This window comes from Oncorhynchus clarkii, chromosome 21, assembly GCF_045791955.1.
Source record: "Oncorhynchus clarkii lewisi isolate Uvic-CL-2024 chromosome 21, UVic_Ocla_1.0, whole genome shotgun sequence".
In the NCBI taxonomy this organism is placed as follows: domain Eukaryota; kingdom Metazoa; phylum Chordata; class Actinopteri; order Salmoniformes; family Salmonidae; genus Oncorhynchus; species Oncorhynchus clarkii.
This window is the reverse complement of record NC_092167.1, coordinates 48797125-48818102: the sequence shown is the minus strand read 5'-3', so window position 1 is coordinate 48818102 and position 20978 is coordinate 48797125. Positions and strand designations below refer to the sequence as shown.

Here is a 20978-nt window from a genome sequence, read left to right as displayed (position 1 = left end):
TTATTTTACCAACGCGGCCTGGGTTTGATTCCCGCTCAGGGAATGACTTGCTTTTGGGGAAACACTAGGCATAAGTCAAAAACTTGGCACAACTGCAGAAAAAGTTATACTCTTCTGAGTCAGCGACCTAAGGACTGTTGCAATCTCGAGAACTCTCTTGTGCTCTACCAACATTCCTATCATCGGTCAACAAGTGAAGATTTCTTCTCTCAGGGAAAGATATTTTTTGTCAAGCACATGTCATGGTACACTGCTGTCAAAAAGTTGGCGTAAGCCACAAGAAAAAGTACAATCCTTCGAGCCGGATTTGAACCAGCGACCTAAGGATTACAGCAATTTCACCTACAGTCCTCCGCTCTACCAACTGAGCTATCGAAGGATAAAAAATGTAGTCAAACGCCATTACCTAGATGGTCAGAGGATTGGCAGAAGCATATGTTCCCTTTAAGAAATTAATCTGCTGAGTTTGGTGGTTTCTTGGAGCTGCTGAGGATTGCCCCCAGGTCTTTGTACGTTCAACTAATGCTCTATTCCTCTGAGCTACATCCCCTTAGATTGCAAGTAGTTGCGTTTGGGATTAGACAAAAAGTGAGCAGAGGAATTAAATCGCTGTTTAGCCCCCTCACTGCAAAATGCATTTTTCTCTGTCCAAGTTGGTCTAGTGGTTAGGATTTGGTTCTTTTACCACCGCGGCCTGGGTTTGATTCCCGCTCAGGGAATGACTTGCTTTTGGGAAACACTAGGCATAAGTCAAAAACTTGGCACAACTGCAGAAAAAGTTATACTCTTCTGAATCAGCGACCTAAGGACTGTTGCAATCTCGAGAACTCTCTGCTGCTCTACCAACATTCCTATCAAAGGTCAACAAGTGAAGATTTCTTCTCTCAGGGAAAGATATTTTTTTGTCAAGTACATGTCATGGTACACTGCTGTCAAAAAGTTGGCGTAAGCCACAAGAAAAAGTACAATTCTTCGAGCCGGATTTGAACCAGCAAACTAAGGATTACAGCAATTTCACCTACAGTCCTCCGCTCTACCAACTGAGCTATCGAAGGATAAAAAATGTAGTCAAACGCCATTACCTAGATGGTCAGAGGTTTGGCAGAAGCATATGTTCCCTTTAAGAAATTAATCTGTTGAGTTTGGTGGTTTCTTGGAGCTGCTGAGGATTGCCCTCAGGTCTTCGTACGTTCAACTAATGCTCTATTCCTCTGAGCTACATCCCCTTAGATTGCAAGTAGTTGCATTTGGGAATAGACAAAAAGTGAGCAGAGGAATAAAATCGCTGTTTAGCCCCCTAGCTTGCAAAAAGTATTTTTCTCTCTCCCTGTTGGTCTAGTGGTTAGGGTTCGGTTCTTTTACCACCGCGGCCTGGGTTTGATTTCCGCTCAGGGAATGACTTGCTTTTGGGGAAACACTAGGCATAAGTCAAAAACTTGGCACAACTGCAGAAAAATTTATACTCTTCTGAATCAGCGACCTAAGGACTGTTGCAATCTCGAGAACTCTCTGCTGCTCTACCAACATTCCTATCAAAGGTCAACAAGTGAAGATTTCTTCTCTCAGGGAAAGATATTTTTTGTCAAGCACATGTCATGGTACACTGCTGTCAAAAAGTTGGCGTAAGCCACAAGAAAAAGTACAATCCTTCGAGCCGGATTTGAACCAGCGACCTAAGGATTACAGCAATTTCACCTACAGTCCTCCGCTCTACCAACTGAGCTATCGAAGGATAAAAAATGTAGTCAAACGCCATCACCTAGATGGTCAGAGGTTTGGCAGAAGCATATGTTCCCTTTAAGAAATTCATCTGCTGAGTTTGGTGGTTTCTTGGAGCTGCTGAGGATTGCCCCCAGGTCTTCGTACGTTCAACTAATGCTCTATTCCTCTGAGCTACATCCCCTTAGATTGCAAGTAGTTGCATTTGGGAATAGACAAAAAGTGAGCCAAGGAATAAATCGCTGTTTAGCCCCTCACTGCGAAATGTCTTGTTCTCTCTCCCTGTTGGTCTAGTGGTTAGGATTTGGTTATTTTACCAACGCGGCCTGGGTTTGATTCCCGCTCAGGGAATGACTTGCTTTTGGGGAAACACTAGGCATAAGTCAAAAACTTGGCACAACTGCAGAAAAAGTTATACTCTTCTGAGTCAGCGACCTAAGGACTGTTGCAATCTCGAGAACTCTCTTGTGCTCTACCAACATTCCTATCATCGGTCAACAAGTGAAGATTTCTTCTCTCAGGGAAAGATATTTTTTGTCAAGCACATGTCATGGTACACTGCTGTCAAAAAGTTGGCGTAAGCCACAAGAAAAAGTACAATCCTTCGAGCCGGATTTGAACCAGCGACCTAAGGATTACAGCAATTTCACTTACAGACCTCCGCTCTACCAACTGAGCTATCGAAGGATAAAAAATGTAGCCAAACGCCATCACCTAGATGGTCAGAGGTTTGGCAGAAGCATATGTTCCCTTTAAGAATTTAATCTGCTCAGTTTGGTGGTTTCTTGGAGCTGCTGAGGATTGCCCCCAGGTCTTCGTACGTTCAACTAATGCTCTATTCCTCTGAGCTACATCCACTTAGACTGCAAGTAGTTGCATTTGGGAATAGACAAAAAGTGAGCCGAGGAATAAAATCGCTGTTTAGCCCCCTAGCTTACGAAAAGTATTTTTCTCTCTCCCTGTTGGTCTAGTGGTTAGGATTCGGATCTTTTACCACCGCGGCCTGGGTTTGATTCCCGCTCAGGGAATGACTTGCTTTTGGGGAAACACTAGGCATAAGTCAAAATCTTGGCACAACTGCAGAAAAAGTTATACTCTTCTGAGTCAGCGACATAAGGACTGTTGCAATCTCGAGAACTCTCTGCTGCTCTACCAACATTCCTATCAAAGGTCAACAAGTGAAGATTTCTTCTCTCAGGGAAAGATATTTTTTTGTCAAGCACATGTCAAGGTGCACTGCTGTGAAAAAGTTGCCTTAAGCCACAAGAAAAAGTACAATCCTTCAAGCCGGATTTGAACCAGCAACCTAAGAATTACAGCAATTTCAAATACAGTCCTCCACTCTACCAACTGAGCTATCGAAGGGTTACAATTGAGTCAAACGCCATCACCTAGTTGGTCAGAAGTTCGACAGTAGCATATGTTCCCTTTAAGAAATTAATCTGCTGAGTTTGGTGGTGTCTTGGAGCTGCTGAGGATTGCCCCCAGGTCTTCGTACGTTCAACTAATGCTCTATTCCTCAGAGGTACATCCACTTAGATTGCAAGTAATTGCATTTGGGAATAGACAAAAAGTGAGCCGAGGAATAAAATCGCTGTTTTGCCCTCTAGCTTGCTAAAAGTATTTTTCTCTCTCCCTGTTGGTCTAGTGGTTAGGATTCGGTTCTTTTACCACCGCGGCCTGGGTTTGATTCCCGCTCAGGGAATGACTTGCTTTTGGGGAAACACTAGGCATAAGTCTAAACCAGGCCATAACTTGTCCGTGTAGACCAATTTGGGTTTCCAATCTCTCCAAAACAATGTGGTGATCGATGGTTTCAAAAGCAGCACTAAGGTCTAGGAGCATGAGGACAGCTGCAGAGCCTTGGTCTGACGCCATTAAAATGTAATTTACCACCTTCACGAGTGCAGTCTCAGTGCTAGAGGATTGGGAGATTCGATATAGGCCGATAGTTTTTAAAATATTTTCTGGGTCAAGGTTTGGCTTTTTCAAGAGAGGCTTTTATTACTGCCACTTTTAGTGAGTCTGGTACACATCTGGTGGATAGGGAGACATTTTATTATATTCAACATAGGAGGGACAAGCACAGGAAACAGCTCTTTCAATCGTTTAGGTTAATTGGGTCCAGTGTGCAGCTTGAAGGTTTAGAGGCCATGACTATTTTCATCAATGTGTCAAGAGATATAGTACTAAAACACTTGAGTGTCTCCCTTGATCCTAGGTCCTAGCAGTGTTGTGCAGATTCAGTATAACTGAGCTTTGGAGAAATATGCCGATTTAAAGAGGAGTCCATAATTTGCTTTCTTTGACAAAAAGTACATGATCTTTTAAAAGTTCATAAATGTATCACTGCTGATGTGAAAGCCGTCCTCTCTTTGGGAATGCTGCTTTTTAGTTAGCTTTGCGACAGCATCAAATCAATTATGGATTGTTCTTATTCTCCTCAATTAAGTTGGAAAAATAGGATGATCGAGCAGCAGTGAGGGCTCTTCAATACTGCACGGTATTGTCTTTCCAAGCTAGTCGGAAGACTTACAGTTGTACTCTGACGTCCTTGGGTAGGTGGAGGGAGTCGAAGGGCATCGAAAAATCTTTGGGTTGTCCGAGAATTTATAGCATGGCTTTTGATGCTCCTTGGTTGGGGTCTGAGCAGATTATTTGTTGCGATTGCAAACGTAATAAAATGGTGGTCTGATAGTCCGGGATTATGAGGAACAACATTAAGAGCCACAATATTTATTCCACGGGACAAAACTAGGTCCAGAGTATGACTGTGGCAGTGAGTAGGTCCGGAGACATGTTGGACAAAACCCACTGAGTCGATGATGGCTCTGAAAGCCTTTTGGTGTGGGTTTGTGGACTTTTCCATGTGAATATTAAAGTCTACAAAAATTGAATATCATCTGCTATGACTACAAGGTCCGATAGGAATTCAGGGAACTCGGTGAGGAACGCTGAATATGGCCCGGGAGGCCTGTAAACAGTAGCTATAAAAAGTGATTGAGTAGGCTGCATAGATTTCATGACTAGAAGCTCAAATGACCAAAATGCAGTCTTTTTTTTAATTTTTTATAAATTGAAATTCGCTATTGTAAATGTTAGCAACACCTTCGCCTTTGCTGGATGCGCGGGGGATATGGTCACTAGTGTAACCAGGAGGTGAGGCCTCATTTAACACAGTAAATTAATCCGGTTTAAGCCATGTTTCAGTCAGGCCAATCACATCAAGATTATGAGCAGACAATACCTGCTATATGGGTACTCCAAATTCATTCCCGGGTGAGACCAATGCCCAGAAGTTATGCTTGGATCTCAGCCCATGTGGGGTTGGAAGGAGAAACACACTTCACACTACAACTGGAATGGTATTTTTCGTAGCATGTTAGGAGAGTTTGGGAAAATGCTCCCCTAACCTGCTACGAAAATCACTTCCGTTTGTAGCTGTATCAAAGCGGCATGAAAGGAGTGTGTCCCTGGGTGGAAGTCTTGTAGATATGCTAGCTAAACAGGTCCTTAGGAGAGAGGAGGTGGATGTGGATTGCCAAAGAGCAAGGCAGAGTTTAAGGGAATGATAAGGACAGTGGTGGTACAGAGATGACAGGAGCAGTGGAACACAGACACTAAGGTCAAGCATGTTTTTTTTATTTAACTAGGCAAGTCAGTTCAGAACAAATTCGTATTTACAATGACGGCCCACACCGGCCTAACTCGGATGATGCTGGGCCAATTGTGCGCCACCCTATGGGACTCCCAATCACGGCCGGTTGTGATACAGCCTGGATTCAAACCAGGGTGTCTGTAGTGACTGAGATGTAGTGCCTTAGCATCTTGCCGATGCCTATCATTAGTCACTTTATATAACACCACTTTAATAATGTTTACGTGTCCTACATCATGCGTCTCGTATATACTGCTCTATTCCATCTGCTGCATCTTGCCTATGCCGCACAGCCATCGCTCATCCATATATACCTATGTACCTATTCATCCCTTACATTTGTGTGTATAAGGTAGTTGTTGTGAATTTGTGACCAATAAAATATGATTTAGATTTCGACATCTGCGACACACACAGAGTACAAAGTAAAGTAAAGTAGGAAAGGATGGTAGAAAGAGACAGAAGAGAGGAGGTCATCTATACAAGGGCTGAGGGTGAGAAACAACGGGTTGAGACTTTTAATGTCACATTTAATGTGATATGAAAGCATCCAACAGGAAGGTGTGATTACTGTCAGGAAACAGAGACAGGGGAGCATGTACTGATACAGTGTGGGCAGTATGAGATGGAAAGAGAGCCTGAGATCCATGTAGGCCTTCCATCAAACGGAGGGGATACAGCAATTGAGTTTAAAAGAGCAAACGGAGTAAAACGTCATCAGATACAGTCTCATATCTTTTTATCAAATTGGGCTGGCGGGTAGGATTTAGTTCCTCCTTGTCTCTGGCCCACGCTCCAGGACAGTAGGAGGCGGCAATGCACCATAACGTTGGATGCCAACAGCAGATAAAAACCACAGAAGAAGAGACCGACATTTTTTTGAGGGGGGAGTTGAGTTCATTCGACACAAAGGTGGGGGGAAAAAAACGAGGCAAAACATTTCGATGGATACGCCAGCGTCATTAAGCTAGCTAATTTTTAAATATATATATATATATATAGCTTGCTCTCATTCGACATGTCTGAAAGAAGACTCGCGAAGGTTTCAGAAGTGGAGCAGGGTAAGAGTACTCTTTTTCTCTCTTCCCACACACCACCTATGTTTGACTCACGAGGTATCAGATGTTAGCTAACTCATAACTTTCTGTAAGTTAACTAGCTAGAAGTAGCTAACATTTAGTCTAGCTATTTAGTTTTTTTGGTATAGCTGCGAACACGTTAAGCGGTCGCAGGAAGTAACTTCGATATCTCTTATCTAAAGAACCTAAGCTAGCTGCTAACTATTAGCTAGTAACGTTAGCTAACATTACGTGTGTGCCCTGCTGACATTTTGTATTTTTTTCCTGCTATTAGACCCCGGAGACATCCATAGGATGGTAAGTACCAAGCTGAATGTTTAGTTAGCAATTGTTGTAGGGATTACATTTTAATTTGTGTACTGGCGTTGTTTGAGGCAAGGAGGGGGGAGACACCCGTGTGAAGTGGGGTCTGTCTAAGGGTCATTCTCACGAAAACGTCAACGTCATTTTTCACATTTCCTGGATCTGAGATTAGGACTTGTATGTATGTATATATCTATTTTATAATTGCCTTTTCCAACAATTACATTTTTTTTAAGCAAGTTATCCGTTTGATGGAAGGCCTACATTATGCTCAAATAGCCACAGTTTACTTGGCCATGTAAAACTAACTTGAAAGCGGGTATAGCCTCAGTATTCCCAGTTAACGTGTACTGGATGTTGCACGGAATTCAATGTTCAACTTTGCGCTTAGCAAACCTGAAATATGCTCAGTGCTGGGGGGGGGGGGGGGCAGGGAAACCAGGGAGTTGATTTTAAAGTTCCCATAATTGTGCAACCCTATCTAAGAGACACATAAAAATGCATCTGTACTTTACTTTCCTGCCTCCTTTCTTTTTCAGCATGCTGTAATGGATTTTGTAAGAGTGAACTCTCACGGGCTAAACATTGGATATCTTGGTAAGAACTGGTATTAAAAGCAATGCCTAGTGCAGGGTTTCTCCAAACTCAACCTCAACCTCAAACCCCAAGGGCTGCACGTTTTTTTTGTCCTAGCACCACACAGCTGATTCAAATAATCAACTAATCATCAAGCTTTGATGATTTGAGTCAGGCTGTGTAGAGTTAAGGCGAAAACCTAAACGTGCACCACTTTGGGGTCCAGAGGACAGAGTTTGGGAAACGCTGGCCTAGTGCTAGCACAGTATAAATGCAAATAACATCGATGATACGTTTATTAGCATTTTTATACCAAGATGACTTATCAGAATATGTATTAGATGAATAACAAGTTTTGTATCACATCAGTCGCCTTGATTAAAAAAAAAAAAAAAAATGTCACTGGACCTTGAAAGATGAATCATATTTAAACAAGATGTGCTGAAAAGAAATTAGTTTGAATCTATGCTGTTCCCAGCGTCTAGCTCTATTGTTTACTGTGAATGACAATTCCCATTCTTTTCACCAAGGTTTGGATTTTGTAACCCATGAATATTACTCGGGTGAAGACTTTTATGACAGTGACTATGAAGATCACCATGGTAGAAAGTCATACTGTGGATTTTCCAGAAACTTCTTATCCAACTCAAGCTCTTCATACCAACCCACCTCTCTGCATTACAATCAACCACCTAAAGCAGCCTCTAAACCATCTCCAGATAATGTCAGTATTTTACAATCTCCTGTTGATCTAATGGAAAAAGAGTATGGCTTTGATTGCTACAAAACCTTTTTGAATAATCTTGTATTCTATTTAAATATGTCTTTGTTCTGCAGCCTGCCGTGAGAGCTCTTGAGGCGTTGAAAGAGTACCGAAAGAGCAAAGTCAAGGCTGAGAAGAAGAAGATTAAGAAAATTGTGAGTTTTGAGGTCAACTAGTCCGACCCCCCCCCCCCCCCCCCCCCCCCCCAACTTACCCATACTCGTCGGGAGGTTAGTGGGTTTAGGAAAGCTCAGACAATTTAAACAAAGTTCTACTTTTATCAATTTCTGTCCTACAGAAACAAAAAGAAAGAAGACTGCTTGAGAAGTTGGAAAAAGAAAAACAGAACCCAGTGACAGAAGTCAAGGTGAGTGCTATATCAACTCCGCTGATTAATAATGTTCATTATATTTAATAAAAGCTAAAGCAATCACACCTGGGTTTATATATATATATATCAGTTTAAGCATGTCAATATAATTTTAATGTATGATTTTTCTCTCTTGACATATGAATGTTGAATGTTCACAGGTTGATGCAGAGAGTAAAGTGAATGAAAGTAAGTGTAACAAGACTAGTACCAGCGCTAAAGGGGCTCTCGCTCAGGGCCTGCAGGACTTGTCTGTTACTGATAGCGGAGACAGCAGCGGAGAGTCCAGCGACGCCGAGGAGGAGAGTGAAGAGGAGAGCATACACAGCAACTCGGAGGTAACCAAACTAAAATTATGCCTTTTACATTTTGGTTACATGTGACTCATCGAGCTGCTCCACTGGGAGCGTAGCATTAGCAGGGGTTAGTGATAAATAATGTTTTATGTATGTTTATGTTAAAAACAACCAAACTATAGCATTCCAGTAGCCTGAAACTGATATTTCTGATTCCTCCCCATTGTTTAAGTGAAAGACAGACAGTGTGTGGCAGTCAAGAAAGTTGAGCCTTTTCTGAGAATGTTTTGATGTCAACCAAAATGGAAAGAATTGCAGTATGGATCTTTCTGCTTTATCCCTTCGTGTGTAGGTGAAAGGCAGCAAACGTATGGCTTCTCCCCTATGCATAGGATACATTTTCGGGCAAGTGATCGTAGTAACAGGATAAGTGTCGTTTAGAAGTTAAATGTCACACCCTGCATTTGGCATTATGCAGTGTTCATTTAATAAAACATTTTTTTTTAAAGTACAACATATTATCCTTGGTGAAAATGAATGAATATAATGAGATGCAGTTTAAATTATTTTATTTTTTTAAACATTGTATCATACTAGTTTTTTGTTTCAGTAAAAATGTGAAGAGACAATTCCATGTTGGGCTAAAGAACATTTTAATTTCACATCAAGCTCCCGCCCCTTCTTCTGTGTTGTCCAATCATAAGCATGCGTGACTTTGCGGAATATTTCATGCAATCCTCTCATTGGCCGTATTAACCTCTTTCAGTTGCGCAGTCTGATTTGAGCGGGTCTAACCGGCTCTCCCACATAACTCCCTAACGGTTACTTCAGTCACTGAAGCGCAACCAGGAAGCTTCGATTGCAACTGACCTAAACTAGAAACAATGTTTACTCTCTTTCATGTAAGATATTTTTTGCTTTGATCACATCAGAAACTCTTATTTCCCCATGTGCACTGATATTTTTGTTCATCTATCCACAAATGTGAGTGTAGTTTTTACCCCTTTTTGGGGGAAATATTCATGCTATTTGCTAAATATTAGTATTACAGTAATATTTCTGGCATTGTTGGAAAGCTCACTCTCCAATTATTTTCAGTGTCAGGTCATGGTGGGATGAAAAGAGCTGTATCTTTAAATGGTTTAACCTGTAGCCTAGGCTGTAGTTAATCATGGCTTGCATTGGTTACAATCTGCCACAATAGCAATATTTCAAGTTTTTAATGTCATGTGCACAAGTACAGTGAAATGCCTTTTCTTGCAAGCTATAAAATCCAACAGTGCACTAATCAATATCAGTGTAGCACTAAAAATAACATACGGTAGTGTCAGCCATACGAAGAGATAGTAGGCCAAGTTGGACACGGCTATCTGAATGTTCACATGATGGCAAATGCGTTATTTTTTTGGGGGGGGGGAGAAATGCACGGGCTAAAACTAAACGCATTGTCCCGAGTTTAAGTCCAACTAAGAACATATTTACTAAAATGGGACAAAGACTAAAAGTTATTTTAGTCATTAAGACTGAAACTATATCTAAAATAGCTGTCTAAATTAACACTGGTGTAACAGAAGCAGCATGTCATTGTTGGTGTTTAACTCCAGAAGCAAAATAAAACACTTAATCAAGTTTCTATTTTGACCCTTTTCTCTTCCCCTATTTCCACCAGGAACTGCAGCTGGATATGACCAGCAGTTTTGTATCCAAGGCTGCTGATATAGCAAAGCGACAACTTGAACAGAAGCCTAGGCCAGAATGGAAGGAGAAAAAGAAAACCAGTCAACCGAAGGAGAAACCAAATAAAGAAATGAAAGATGTACAAAAGGTGTGCTAATCTTTCCTATTGAATGCTTAAGGTGTACACAAAGCCAGGAATACACTGTACAATATTAAACATCCTGGAAATAGATGGCACGCTGTACAATAAACCAGCGGTTAAATCTTGCTGTTGATATCGGTAGAGTGTACGATGGACTCCCCCCTCACTTAGCAGCTGTTTTTCCCCAAATGACATATATACGATTTCAACGAGAGATGGGTAAACAGTTATGAATATTGGCAGGGAGAAATGGAAGTGCATCAAATAATTAGTTGAGGCATTGGGTATGTTGTTGAAGTGGATTGAGTGTAGTGTGAGCTGACTGAAAAATGTTGTATATAACGTATCATACTGATTGAGCAATTCCACAGCGGACCAGTTTATTCACTCATCGTGCATTTCTATTGGCTATCAGAATGCATCACCTGTCGCACTGCAGGAGCTCCGACAAAACATTTAGTTATGAGACTTTTCCTCGTGTGGGGGTCATGATGTTGTCTGGAGAACATGGAGGGAGGGGGGGGCATTTAATCTACTTCGTTGCCCCCCAACCCCCGGTGACACTATGCTTCAAGATTAAAATACAATCCAGAAAAAGGATCTGCGACAAGTGAAATCGTAGAGAAATATCGTTCTGTCTTATCATTGCAGTGTGTGCCCACTTTTAAGTATTCTGGATGTGTAAACTTGTCTCTTGTTTTATCCTTGCACAGAATTCTCCTGTACCCAACACTGAGGATCTAGTTGAAAAGAGTACAGAGCTGGCTGGTGAGTTTCCCTTATTATATTATTAAAGAACTTCCCTCATTATTTCGTAACTTTCTGTCCAAATGTTGCAAAAGTGAGTATTCTAGACCAGAGATGCTTGAAAGGAACACCCTAGAAGAGGGGGGTACACTGATTTTGAATTTGGCAGCTTTTTTTTTCTCTCTCTCTCCACAGTAATTGGTAATCAGTTTGCCAGCAGTGGACATTTTGACATGGCTGTTAAGTATTTTACGGATGCAATTAAGTACAACCCTGCAGAGTTTAGGTGAGAAACTACAATCATCTTGAAATGTCAAACTGTTCACCAATTATTTTTTGAATAAATGTGATTTTAAATGGTTTGCAAAATGATTTTTTTCCCTTTACAGTATTGATTGGTTCCTAGGCTGTGCCATCAACTAGGATAATTGATTTGGTTTAAATGACACCACTTTCTCAGGTTTTCAATGTGCTTTTACAACTAAAAACAAACTGCTTTTGTGTTTCAGGCTGTTTGGCAACCGGTCCTTCTGTTATGAGAAGATCCAGGACTATGAGAAAGCCTTGGCTGATGCGGAGTTAGCCCTCAACATGAGTCCTGGCTGGGTCAAAGGCCTCTACAGAAAAGGCAGAGCTCTGGCAGGGCTGAAGGTAATGTCGTCTGATGCCAGGGTCAGTTATAGAGCTTTGAACCATTATCCTCTCTCTGGATGCCTTTCAAACTTGGATTGCATTTCTGTAGAATTTCTATCGAGAACAAGAAATGTCAACTATCCCTTTTTTTGTAGCCATGCCAAGTTGTGTACTTCCTGTCTTTTCGCCAATCGTGAATCGGTACATGAGCATGTGCCGTATGCACAGATGTTTGCGAATGCGTTTTATCTTATTGTTTACTATTCAGACTGAGAATCTTACATTTTAGCGTACAGAGAATTTACAATAATTTCCCCCACAGAGATACGACGAAGCCGCCCAGGCCTTAAAGGAAGTGCTGCGTTTGGACAGCTCCTGTGCCGATGCCGCCCAGGAACTTATGAGGGTCCAGATAACACAGCTAATGGTCAGCAACATGATGATGCGGAGTTGACAGTTATCACACACCCAGCTGCATTAGGACAATTTTTTTTTATAAACATGGAAGGAGACTATTTTAGTCTCTTATGGGTTACTGTAGTAGAAACGATGTACAACTGGTTGGACTCAATAGTAGGCAGATACCATTTGAAAGGTGTTACATATTTCTGATGCAATGTTTCTGGGTTTTGTGGTCTTGTTTGCAGGGGTTTGGCTTTTCCCGGGAACAGAGCTCAAATGCCTTAATAATTCACGGGAACGTGGAGAAATCACTTGAGGCACTGTCCAAAATATCTGGTAAGAGCATCTGAGGTTTCTCCTCTGTGGAGGTAGGCAACTTGACATATATACTGTTGTGGAGTCCAGAGTTATTTGAACTGAGAAACCTCAGACATTTTTAGGGACTTGTTCTTGTTTTAGGAATCCTCTATAACGGCAGTTATCCAACTGCAAGTGTTACCTATCCTGCCAAAGTGGACCGTGTCTACAGCACCTCTACAACATCAGAGTTCCCCTCGGCCCCAAAACCTCATCAGGCCCAGCATTCACAAAGCCTTCAGAACAGACCCAAGACCAACACCCCCATAAGGAGATCGGAAAACTTTCCTGTAGCAACGTAAGTTTGAGTTCTACTTGACTGTTTTTCCATTCCCAGTCCTTGACATGAAAATGTAGTATTAGAGATCGTGTCTGTTTTCGTGTATATTGCTACTGGTTGTAATGTGTGTTTTTGGTAGGTGTAGCAATTTGATATTTGCTTTTACTTACAGTAAATTATACCCTATTTGGGTTGGAAACTTGGTCCCTTCAGCAACGGAGGCTATGATTATAGAGAGATTTGAGGGGTAAGTGAATGCACCAGATATTTTAATTGAACCCTCGGGGAAGTGGGGCAGTAAGAAAGATCTCCTTTACACACCATTCATTTAGATATTGGGCCGGAAGTTAGCTTAGTGCTTAGAGTGTTGGGCCAGTAATTGAAAGGTTGCTGGATCGAATCCTCGAGCTGACACGGTAAACATCTGTCCTGCTCCTGAACAAGGCAGTTATTAACCCACTGTTCCCCGGTAGGCCGTCATTGTAACTAAGAATTTGTTCCTTACTGACTTGCCTAGTTTAACATTTTAAAAAAAAATGTATACTGTGTTTTGCCACAGCCAATCACCTTACCCAGTTTCCAGATTTTGTTTGACAACTATGCTTGAGTAGAAAACTAAGCTATGAACGAGGCACTCTTGAAAATATCCTTGTTTAATCAGTCCCCTGCTTGTTTCTGCATCTCTAATCAATGTCTCTTTCATTGCAGAGCTGGGAAAATCCATAGTATTAAGCTTCTGCGCTCCAGACGATGTGCTTTTGTTAACTACTTGGACCCAGACTGTTGTGAGATTGCTTTGACTTTTCATGTAAGTGTCTTTACAACGTGCAGACTTGCACTAAAGGTCCCTGGGTCTTATGTGTGAGTGTCTGCCCCTTTTGCTCTACTTTATTCTGTATGTTTGAGTAACATGTTTGGTTTCACACACTTATGTTCCCATAAGTTTCTTAATTCATTGTGTTCAGACTTCAATTCCCCTCTATGATTATTGGAGGATGGGCTCTTAAGGTCAGTCAGTGTCTGACCACTTCCTCCAATGCACTTAGAGGATTTGAGGAAACAATGACAGAGAAGGCAAGGATTTGAGACTGCTAGTATAGTTTTCAGGCAGTCTTGGTCTTAATTGGATGTTTCGTGCAAGCCTCTGACCTCTTGGGAAATAATTGTCTGTCTGCCATCTTAAAGGGGATGGAGCTCAATGGGTCCAAGATCTTAGTGCGCTACCCCGACAGGAACCCAACACACCTGGGCATAGCCAAGGATGCCCAGAAAGCTCAGGACCTGCCTTCCCATAGCACGTACGTAGGATCTATTGGACAAATAGCGAAAGGGCAATATACAGTACTGTCCCTGGTTTTTGATCTTGAAATGGTTTGCTTCCTGCTAGCAGTGAGTAGCCTATTGAAAATCATAAATTGTTGGCATAGTAAAAAATATTACTAGAAAAGGTTGTGGTTGGGCCACACCATCCTTTGGGCTGGCATGCATTTATTGGCAGTTTATAGATTATATTTGTGACTTTTCTATCCTTTTGTAGAAAGGAGTGCTTCTTCTGGAGGAACCTGGGCTGTAACAGGAGGCCAAACTGCCCCTACAGGCACATCCCAGAACACAATGGCGTTGACAAAGGCAAGGACAAGACCTCGGCCCAGTGAACCCGTCAACTTCAACTGGCCCACAGTCAAACTCGTGACTTAGCGCTGCTGGAAGAGGCTACTCATTCAGGATTTTAGATGGTTCATATTATGCTTTTAAGCAGTGATTCCCAAACAGTGCACACAATTTTGGATTGAGGCTATTTCCTAGCTGGAATTAAAAGGCTTTTAGAGGCCAACAATGTTTGTTTTTATGTACACAGTTTATTTTTAAGATGTAAAGGTGTTTTTAGAACAGACAATCTTGTTTGGCACCTTTTTTTTCCCCTACCCTGTCTACACCAAATGTTAGCTCTTGCTAAAGCCCATATGATGGATCATATTGGAGAAATGTCACTAATGACATTGACTTATCATTGTAGTCGGTGGTTTTCTCTGTTGCCTGCTAATGATGAATGTTGGTCCATATAAACGTATGTTGGGATCGTGTCACAGCTAACAAGTCAAGTAATTCTGCGTTATTCATTAACTGGTACAAATCATTTCCTGACACCTTTTTCTTTTTCCCTTTCGTGTTCCTGTAATTGCGGTCTTATAGTCTCATAGTTTCAATTTAACTTCAACCCCCCCCCCCCCCCCAATAAATTGACTACTTTGCATCAATGTGGAAAACGGATTTCATTGGCATAATCTCGTCACTGTAGGGCATTTTTGTAAAAAAAATAAATACAAATAAATCACTCGAAATTTAATGACATGGCGATTTTTTTGGGGGGGGGAGGGGGTGATTTCACGTAGAATTTGTGTTATTTGACCACTAATATCTGGTAAATCAAAACTAGACATTGAACTGACATCTGTGGCTAGTAGTTTCAAATGTTATATTTTTATTTTTTCTCGACTATTTTGTACTGATCAGTAAACCTGGCGGTCTATGGTGAAAATGTAACGTTCAAATGAAGATTTTTTTTTGTTTGTTTTTGTAATGGCTTCGGTTGAATTGGTTCAATAAATTACATTTCGCTTGGTCATTTCTTTCAAACTTATATTTCTGAAAATATTAAAGTTGTCATGCATTTACTCTTGTGACATTAACATGTCTTTATGACGGTACAATCACCTATCTGTCCTATAACATCAAACGAGGTGCTTCATGGTTTGTACTGACGTTAACCGTGGTAAGAGCTTGACGGTCACTTTGCAGAAGGAAGAACGCTTACGAGCAATGGTATTGTACTCCGGCAAATCAACCAGTAGGTGGCAGCACAGGCGTGGAATACTGAGGAAGTTGATCAATTTACTGCATGATTCTAGATTTTGTGGTAACCATTTTTAACAAACTGATGTGATGTCACTTTAACCCATACGAGTCTGGGGGGTTATGCTAAGCTATATGGAATTGTTTTAGGGTTATATGAAGGATAATTTAGCTTTTTGATTTGGAACGTTAAGACCCCTTGAAGTATAAAACATTGTGCCAGTCAAAAGTTTGGACAAAATACTAATTCAAGGGTGTTCCTTTATTTGTACTTTTAAAAAAAAATATTGTAGAATGATAGTGAAGACATGGACACTAATACATATGGAATTATGTAGTAGCCAAAAAAGTGTTAATAAAATCCAAATCTATTTTATATTCTTCAAAGTACCCACCCTTTCTTTGCCTTGATGGAGGCTTTGCACACTCTTGGCATTCTCTCAACCAGCTTCACCTGGAATGCTTTTCTGAATGTTTTGAAGGAGTTTCTTACTAATGCTGAGCACTTGTTGGCTGCCAGGTCATCTGATGCAGCACTCCATCACTCTCCTTGGTTATATAGCCCCTACATAGCCTGGAGGTATGTTGGGTCATTTTCCTATTGAAAATGAAATGATAGTCTCACTAAGTGCAAACCAAATGGGATTGCGTATCGCTGCAGAATGCTGTGGCAGCCATGCTGGTTAAGTGTGCCTTGAATTCTAAATTAATCACAGTGTCACCAGAAAAGCGTCATCACATGTCATCCTCCATGCTTCACTCTGGGAACCACACATGTGGAAATCATGCGTTCACCTACTCCGCGTCTCACAAAGACAAGGTGGTTTGAACCAAAAATCTCATACCAAAGAACAGATTTCCACCGGTCTAATGTCCGTTGCTCGTGTTTCTTGGCCCAAGCAAGTCTCTTATTGGTGTCCTTTAGAGGGGTTAATTTGCAGCAGTTGATGTTGAGTTGTGTCTGTAACTTGAACTCTGTGAAGCATTTATTTGGGCTGCAATTTCTGAGGCTGGTAACTCAAATGAACTTATCCTCTGCAGCAGAGGTAACTCTGGGTCTTCCTTTCCTGTGGTGGTCCTCATGAGAGCCAGTTTCATCATAGAGCTGGATGGTTTTTGCGGCTGCACTTGAAGAAACTTTCAAAGTTCTTAAAATGTTCCATATTGTCTGACCTGCATGTCTTAAAAAAAAGATGGAGTGTCTTGGATGATGGATTTCTCTTTGCTTATTTGAGCTGTTCTTGACATATTATGGACCTGGTCTTTTACCAAATAGGGCTATCTTCTGTATACCACCCCTACCGTGTCACAACACAACTAATTGACTCAAAAGCATTAAGAAGGATAGATATTCCACAAATTAACTTTCAACAAGGCACACCTGTTAATTGAAATGCATGCCAGGTGACTACCTCATAAAACTGGTTGAGAGAATGCCAAGAGTGTGCAAAGCTGTCGTCAAGGCCAAGGGTGGCTACTTTGAAGAATCTCAAATATAAAATATATTTGGATTTGTTTAACACTTTTTTGGCTTCTACATGATTCCATATGTGTTATTTCATAGTTTTGACGTCTTCACTATTATTCTACAATGTAGAAAATAGTAAAAATATAGAAAAACCCTTGAATGAGTAGGTGTGTCCAAACTTTGACTGTTACTGTCTATTTGATGGTGGAAAAAAAGTCCATACAAACACAAAGAATAACAAAAATGGAAAGGAAGTTTGTTCTGAAGTGTCCTGTATCTGAGAGATACAGTGTCTCTAGCTTCAAATCAATTACATTTTAATTGTCACATGTGCAGAATACACCTTACCAAGAAATACTTACTTCACGAGCCCTAATCCAACAATGCAGTTCAAGAAGAGATAAGAAAATATTTACTATATAAACTAAAGTAAAAAATAAAAATTAATACAAAGTAACAATAACGAGGCTATATACAGAGGATGTTGATGCAGATTTTTTTTATGCTAATTGTTTTTGGGGGGTTAACTACGTTTGTGGTAACAATGAATACTTTCTGATGAATATAATTTAATTATGTCATTATTATTATGGGTTATTCGAAAACGACAGGCTTCTTTTGGTGTCCCCGGAGTAGATTTTTAAGACACAATGTTTATTTGAATTTTTGACCCTAAAATAAGCTTAAACTTTTTATTTGTTTTAATTTTCAAATGTTTTTGGGGTCTTTTCAAAAGCATTTTATTTCTGGATTTCACTATTTTGCATTGATAAGGGAATTGTACCACACTGACTTTTGTTCTTCTGCATTTCAACAAGAAAAAGGTTGATAATTAGATTTTTTTTAAAATATCTTTAAAGAGAATCGACTAAAAGGGAAATGTGTAGCTCTCGTAGTCAATACGCTGTACATTGATAATCAACTATTGCTGAGGGGAGAACAGCTCATAATAATGGCCGGAACGGACCAAATGGAACGGCATCCAACACCTGGAAACCATGGAAACCATGTGTTTGATGTATTTGATACCATTCCACTGATTCCGCTCCAGCCATTACCAGAATCCCGTTCTCCTCAATTAAGGTGCCACCAACCTCCTGTGTTCCATGGTTATTCTAAATAATGGAATACCCAACACTATCCATGGTAGGGATTGTAGCAAAAAAATGGAAAATATTAAAAACAACAATTGATAAAGAAAAACTACAATATACTTTTCAACTTAGGGAATGTTGAAAAATAATGAATTGTCTATTTTTTTATTTATAGTATTTTTAAATATATAAAAGACAGCATTAGAGGAAGGGACAAATTATTAAATCAATCCCCAAATACAAGGAACTGGAACATAAAAGTACTAAAAATCCAGACATTATGCAGAAATCAACAAGTTGGTGTATATGTGGGGGGAGTGTGCTTGTGTGATCGGAAAAGTGTGATGAATTAAGTGAGTGAGCAAAGAAAAAGGTTGCAAATCCAGGAGCCTGTGTGTCTGCGAGCAGGAGTTGTAAACAGAGCGAGAGATTCTTCACTTTTGAGCACATACTTTTGAGCACATACATTTTAAAATAAATTACTTTTTTTTTAATTATTTTTTTTTTTACATATATTGTTTATTTATTTATTGTCCTATAATGATGGAATGGTGACAACCCTATATCCTAGACATCCACCTGCGCGACTGTTGGTTCCACTTTTCTGGGCTCCATTATTTACTTAAAAAAATAAGGAATACTCAAAATGGGTACTTATAAATCAGAACTATCTTAATCAAAGTACAGCTGTAGACAGAAGTCAAAGATCAAACATCAGACATACAACTGATGTCTCTCCTGAGTTCTGCCCCGAACAAAAGAAAGACAGGATCTTATATCCCCGAGGTCACACCTTACGGTGCCATCTCCGAATAATTTTGCACGCCCAATTTTTCAGTTTTTGATTTGTTAAAAAGGTTTGAAATATCCAATAAATGTCGTTCCACTTCATGATTGTGTCCCACTTGTTGTTGATTCTTCACAAAAAAATACAGTTTTATATCTTTATGTTTGAAGCCTGAAATGTGGCAAAAGGTCGCAAAGTTCAAGGGGGCCGAATACTTTCGCAAGGCACTGTACAAGGTTTTATCTCAAAGCTGCTAATGAGAACCTTTACGACCTCGTACCTAGCCGGTGGGAATTCGGTGGAGCACTCCCACCCACATAGTGGCAGTGCTGGCAACACTGGCTGCAGTAACCCATAGGGAGGAGGTCACAATCAGACAGGGGGCATATTATTGTGGCCTTGGCTGCACAGAATAATCAAACGGCCTGACTGCACAGTCGTGCTCGGGAAGAAGGGTCACAACGGGGAAACAGCATGTGTATGTTGGGGGAAAGGGGTGTAACAGAGCTCCATCAGCTAGGACTAGACATTGGTTAATCAAATCTCCCCATTCCTTCTCAATCTGGCATGCCTTCTCAAACAGCTGCAACTGTAGTTGGGCTATGGGATGGAACTACTGCTGAGCATCAGAGTTTGTGGTTGTATGAGAGTGTGTGTGTGGGGGTGCATAGCTATATACAATACAACTGAGGCGAAAGACACATGCTGTAGGTTGCTAATCTGTTTCTGTTCTGTAGGTGGCACTATGTGCTCTTTTCAAAAGGTCTCATTCTCTTAAAGGACCTAGGATCAGTACACTACAGGAGTGGTCTATCAGTCACTGGGAAGACAACCCAACTTGGGATGGGGGGATGTTTAAGCAGGTGGAATATTGGAGGACAACTGGAGACGTACTCAGTCACAAATACAGATACTGCATATGGACACTCAATCATCATTGTACTTTTTAAAGGTACACATGTAAACATGTACTATATCAGTCAAAAGTTTGGACACACCTACTCATTCAAAGGGTTTTTCTTTATTTGTACTATTTTCTACATTGTAGAATAATAGTGAAGACATCAACACTGTGAAATAATAGACAAGGATTTATGTAGTAGCCAAAAAAGTGTTAGCAAAAATCCAAATAGATGTTATATTTTATTTTCTTCAAAGTAGCCACCCGTTCTTTGCCTTGATGGCAGCTTTGCACACTCTGGGCATTCTCTCAATCAGCTTTACCTGGAATGCTTTTCCAAATGTCTTGAAGAAGTTCCCACTTATGTTGAGCACTTGTTGGCTGCTTTTCCTTCACTCTGCAGTCCAACTCATCTCAAACCATCTCAATTGGGTCGGTGATTGCGGAGGCCAGCTGTTCTTGACATAATATGGACCTGGTCTTTTACCAAATAGGGCTATCTTCTGTATACCACCACTACCATGTCACGACACAATTGATTGGCTCAAATGCATCAAGAAGTAAAGAAATTCCACAAACAAACTTTTAACAAGGCACACCTGTTAATTTAAATGCATTCCAGGTGTGCCAAGAGCTGGTTGAGAGAATGCCAAGGGTGGCTACTTTGAAGAAACTCAAATATAAAATATATTTTGTTTAACACTTTGTTGGTTACTACATGATTCCATATGTGTTATTTCAAAGTCTTTACTATTATTCTACACTGTAGAAAATAGTAAAATAAAGAAAAACTGTGGAAGGAGTAGGTGTGTCCAAACTTTTGACTGTTACTGTATATTATATTGTAAATATAATTGAAACTTGTATCTCATT

General features: G+C 40.5%; 1 protein-coding gene and 3 non-coding genes across 4 annotated transcripts; 1 reads left to right on the top strand and 3 right to left on the bottom strand.

Annotated features, from left to right (window-relative positions):
* Window positions 1-292: 292 nt before the first annotated feature.
* trnay-gua (transfer RNA tyrosine (anticodon GUA)) lies at window positions 293-379 on the bottom strand. The gene is given in 2 exon segments: window positions 293-328; window positions 343-379. It is a non-coding gene; the product is annotated as a tRNA-Tyr (tRNA).
* Window positions 380-1645: 1266 nt separating this feature from the next.
* trnay-gua (transfer RNA tyrosine (anticodon GUA)) lies at window positions 1646-1732 on the bottom strand. The gene is given in 2 exon segments: window positions 1646-1681; window positions 1696-1732. It is a non-coding gene; the product is annotated as a tRNA-Tyr (tRNA).
* A 587-nt stretch (window positions 1733-2319) lies between these two features.
* On the bottom strand, window positions 2320-2406 carry trnay-gua (transfer RNA tyrosine (anticodon GUA)). Its single transcript is given in 2 exon segments — window positions 2320-2355; window positions 2370-2406. It is a non-coding gene; the product is annotated as a tRNA-Tyr (tRNA).
* Window positions 2407-6269: 3863 nt separating this feature from the next.
* LOC139379500 (tetratricopeptide repeat protein 31-like) lies at window positions 6270-14873 on the top strand. The gene is made up of 18 exons (XM_071122319.1): window positions 6270-6438; window positions 6731-6753; window positions 7299-7356; window positions 7866-8059; window positions 8173-8253; window positions 8397-8465; window positions 8630-8806; window positions 10434-10589; window positions 11297-11351; window positions 11526-11616; window positions 11840-11981; window positions 12286-12390; window positions 12611-12701; window positions 12825-13020; window positions 13175-13249; window positions 13711-13810; window positions 14188-14300; window positions 14540-14873. Exons 1-18 carry the CDS (start codon window positions 6396-6398, stop codon window positions 14655-14657), a joined length of 1887 nt encoding a protein of 628 aa, XP_070978420.1. The 5' UTR covers window positions 6270-6395; the 3' UTR covers window positions 14658-14873.
* The last annotated feature ends 6105 nt before the right edge of the window (window positions 14874-20978 follow it).

Coding starts and splice junctions, on each gene's coding strand:
- LOC139379500 (XM_071122319.1), top strand. CDS start 6,396: ATGTCTGAAAGAAGACTCGCGAAGGTTTCAGAAGTGGAGCAGG. Junction 13,021..13,174: donor GAAAACTTTCCTGTAGCAAC/GTAAGTTTGAGT, acceptor TTTTACTTACAG/TAAATTATACCCTATTTGGG. Junction 13,250..13,710: donor ATTATAGAGAGATTTGAGGG/GTAAGTGAATGC, acceptor CTTTCATTGCAG/AGCTGGGAAAATCCATAGTA.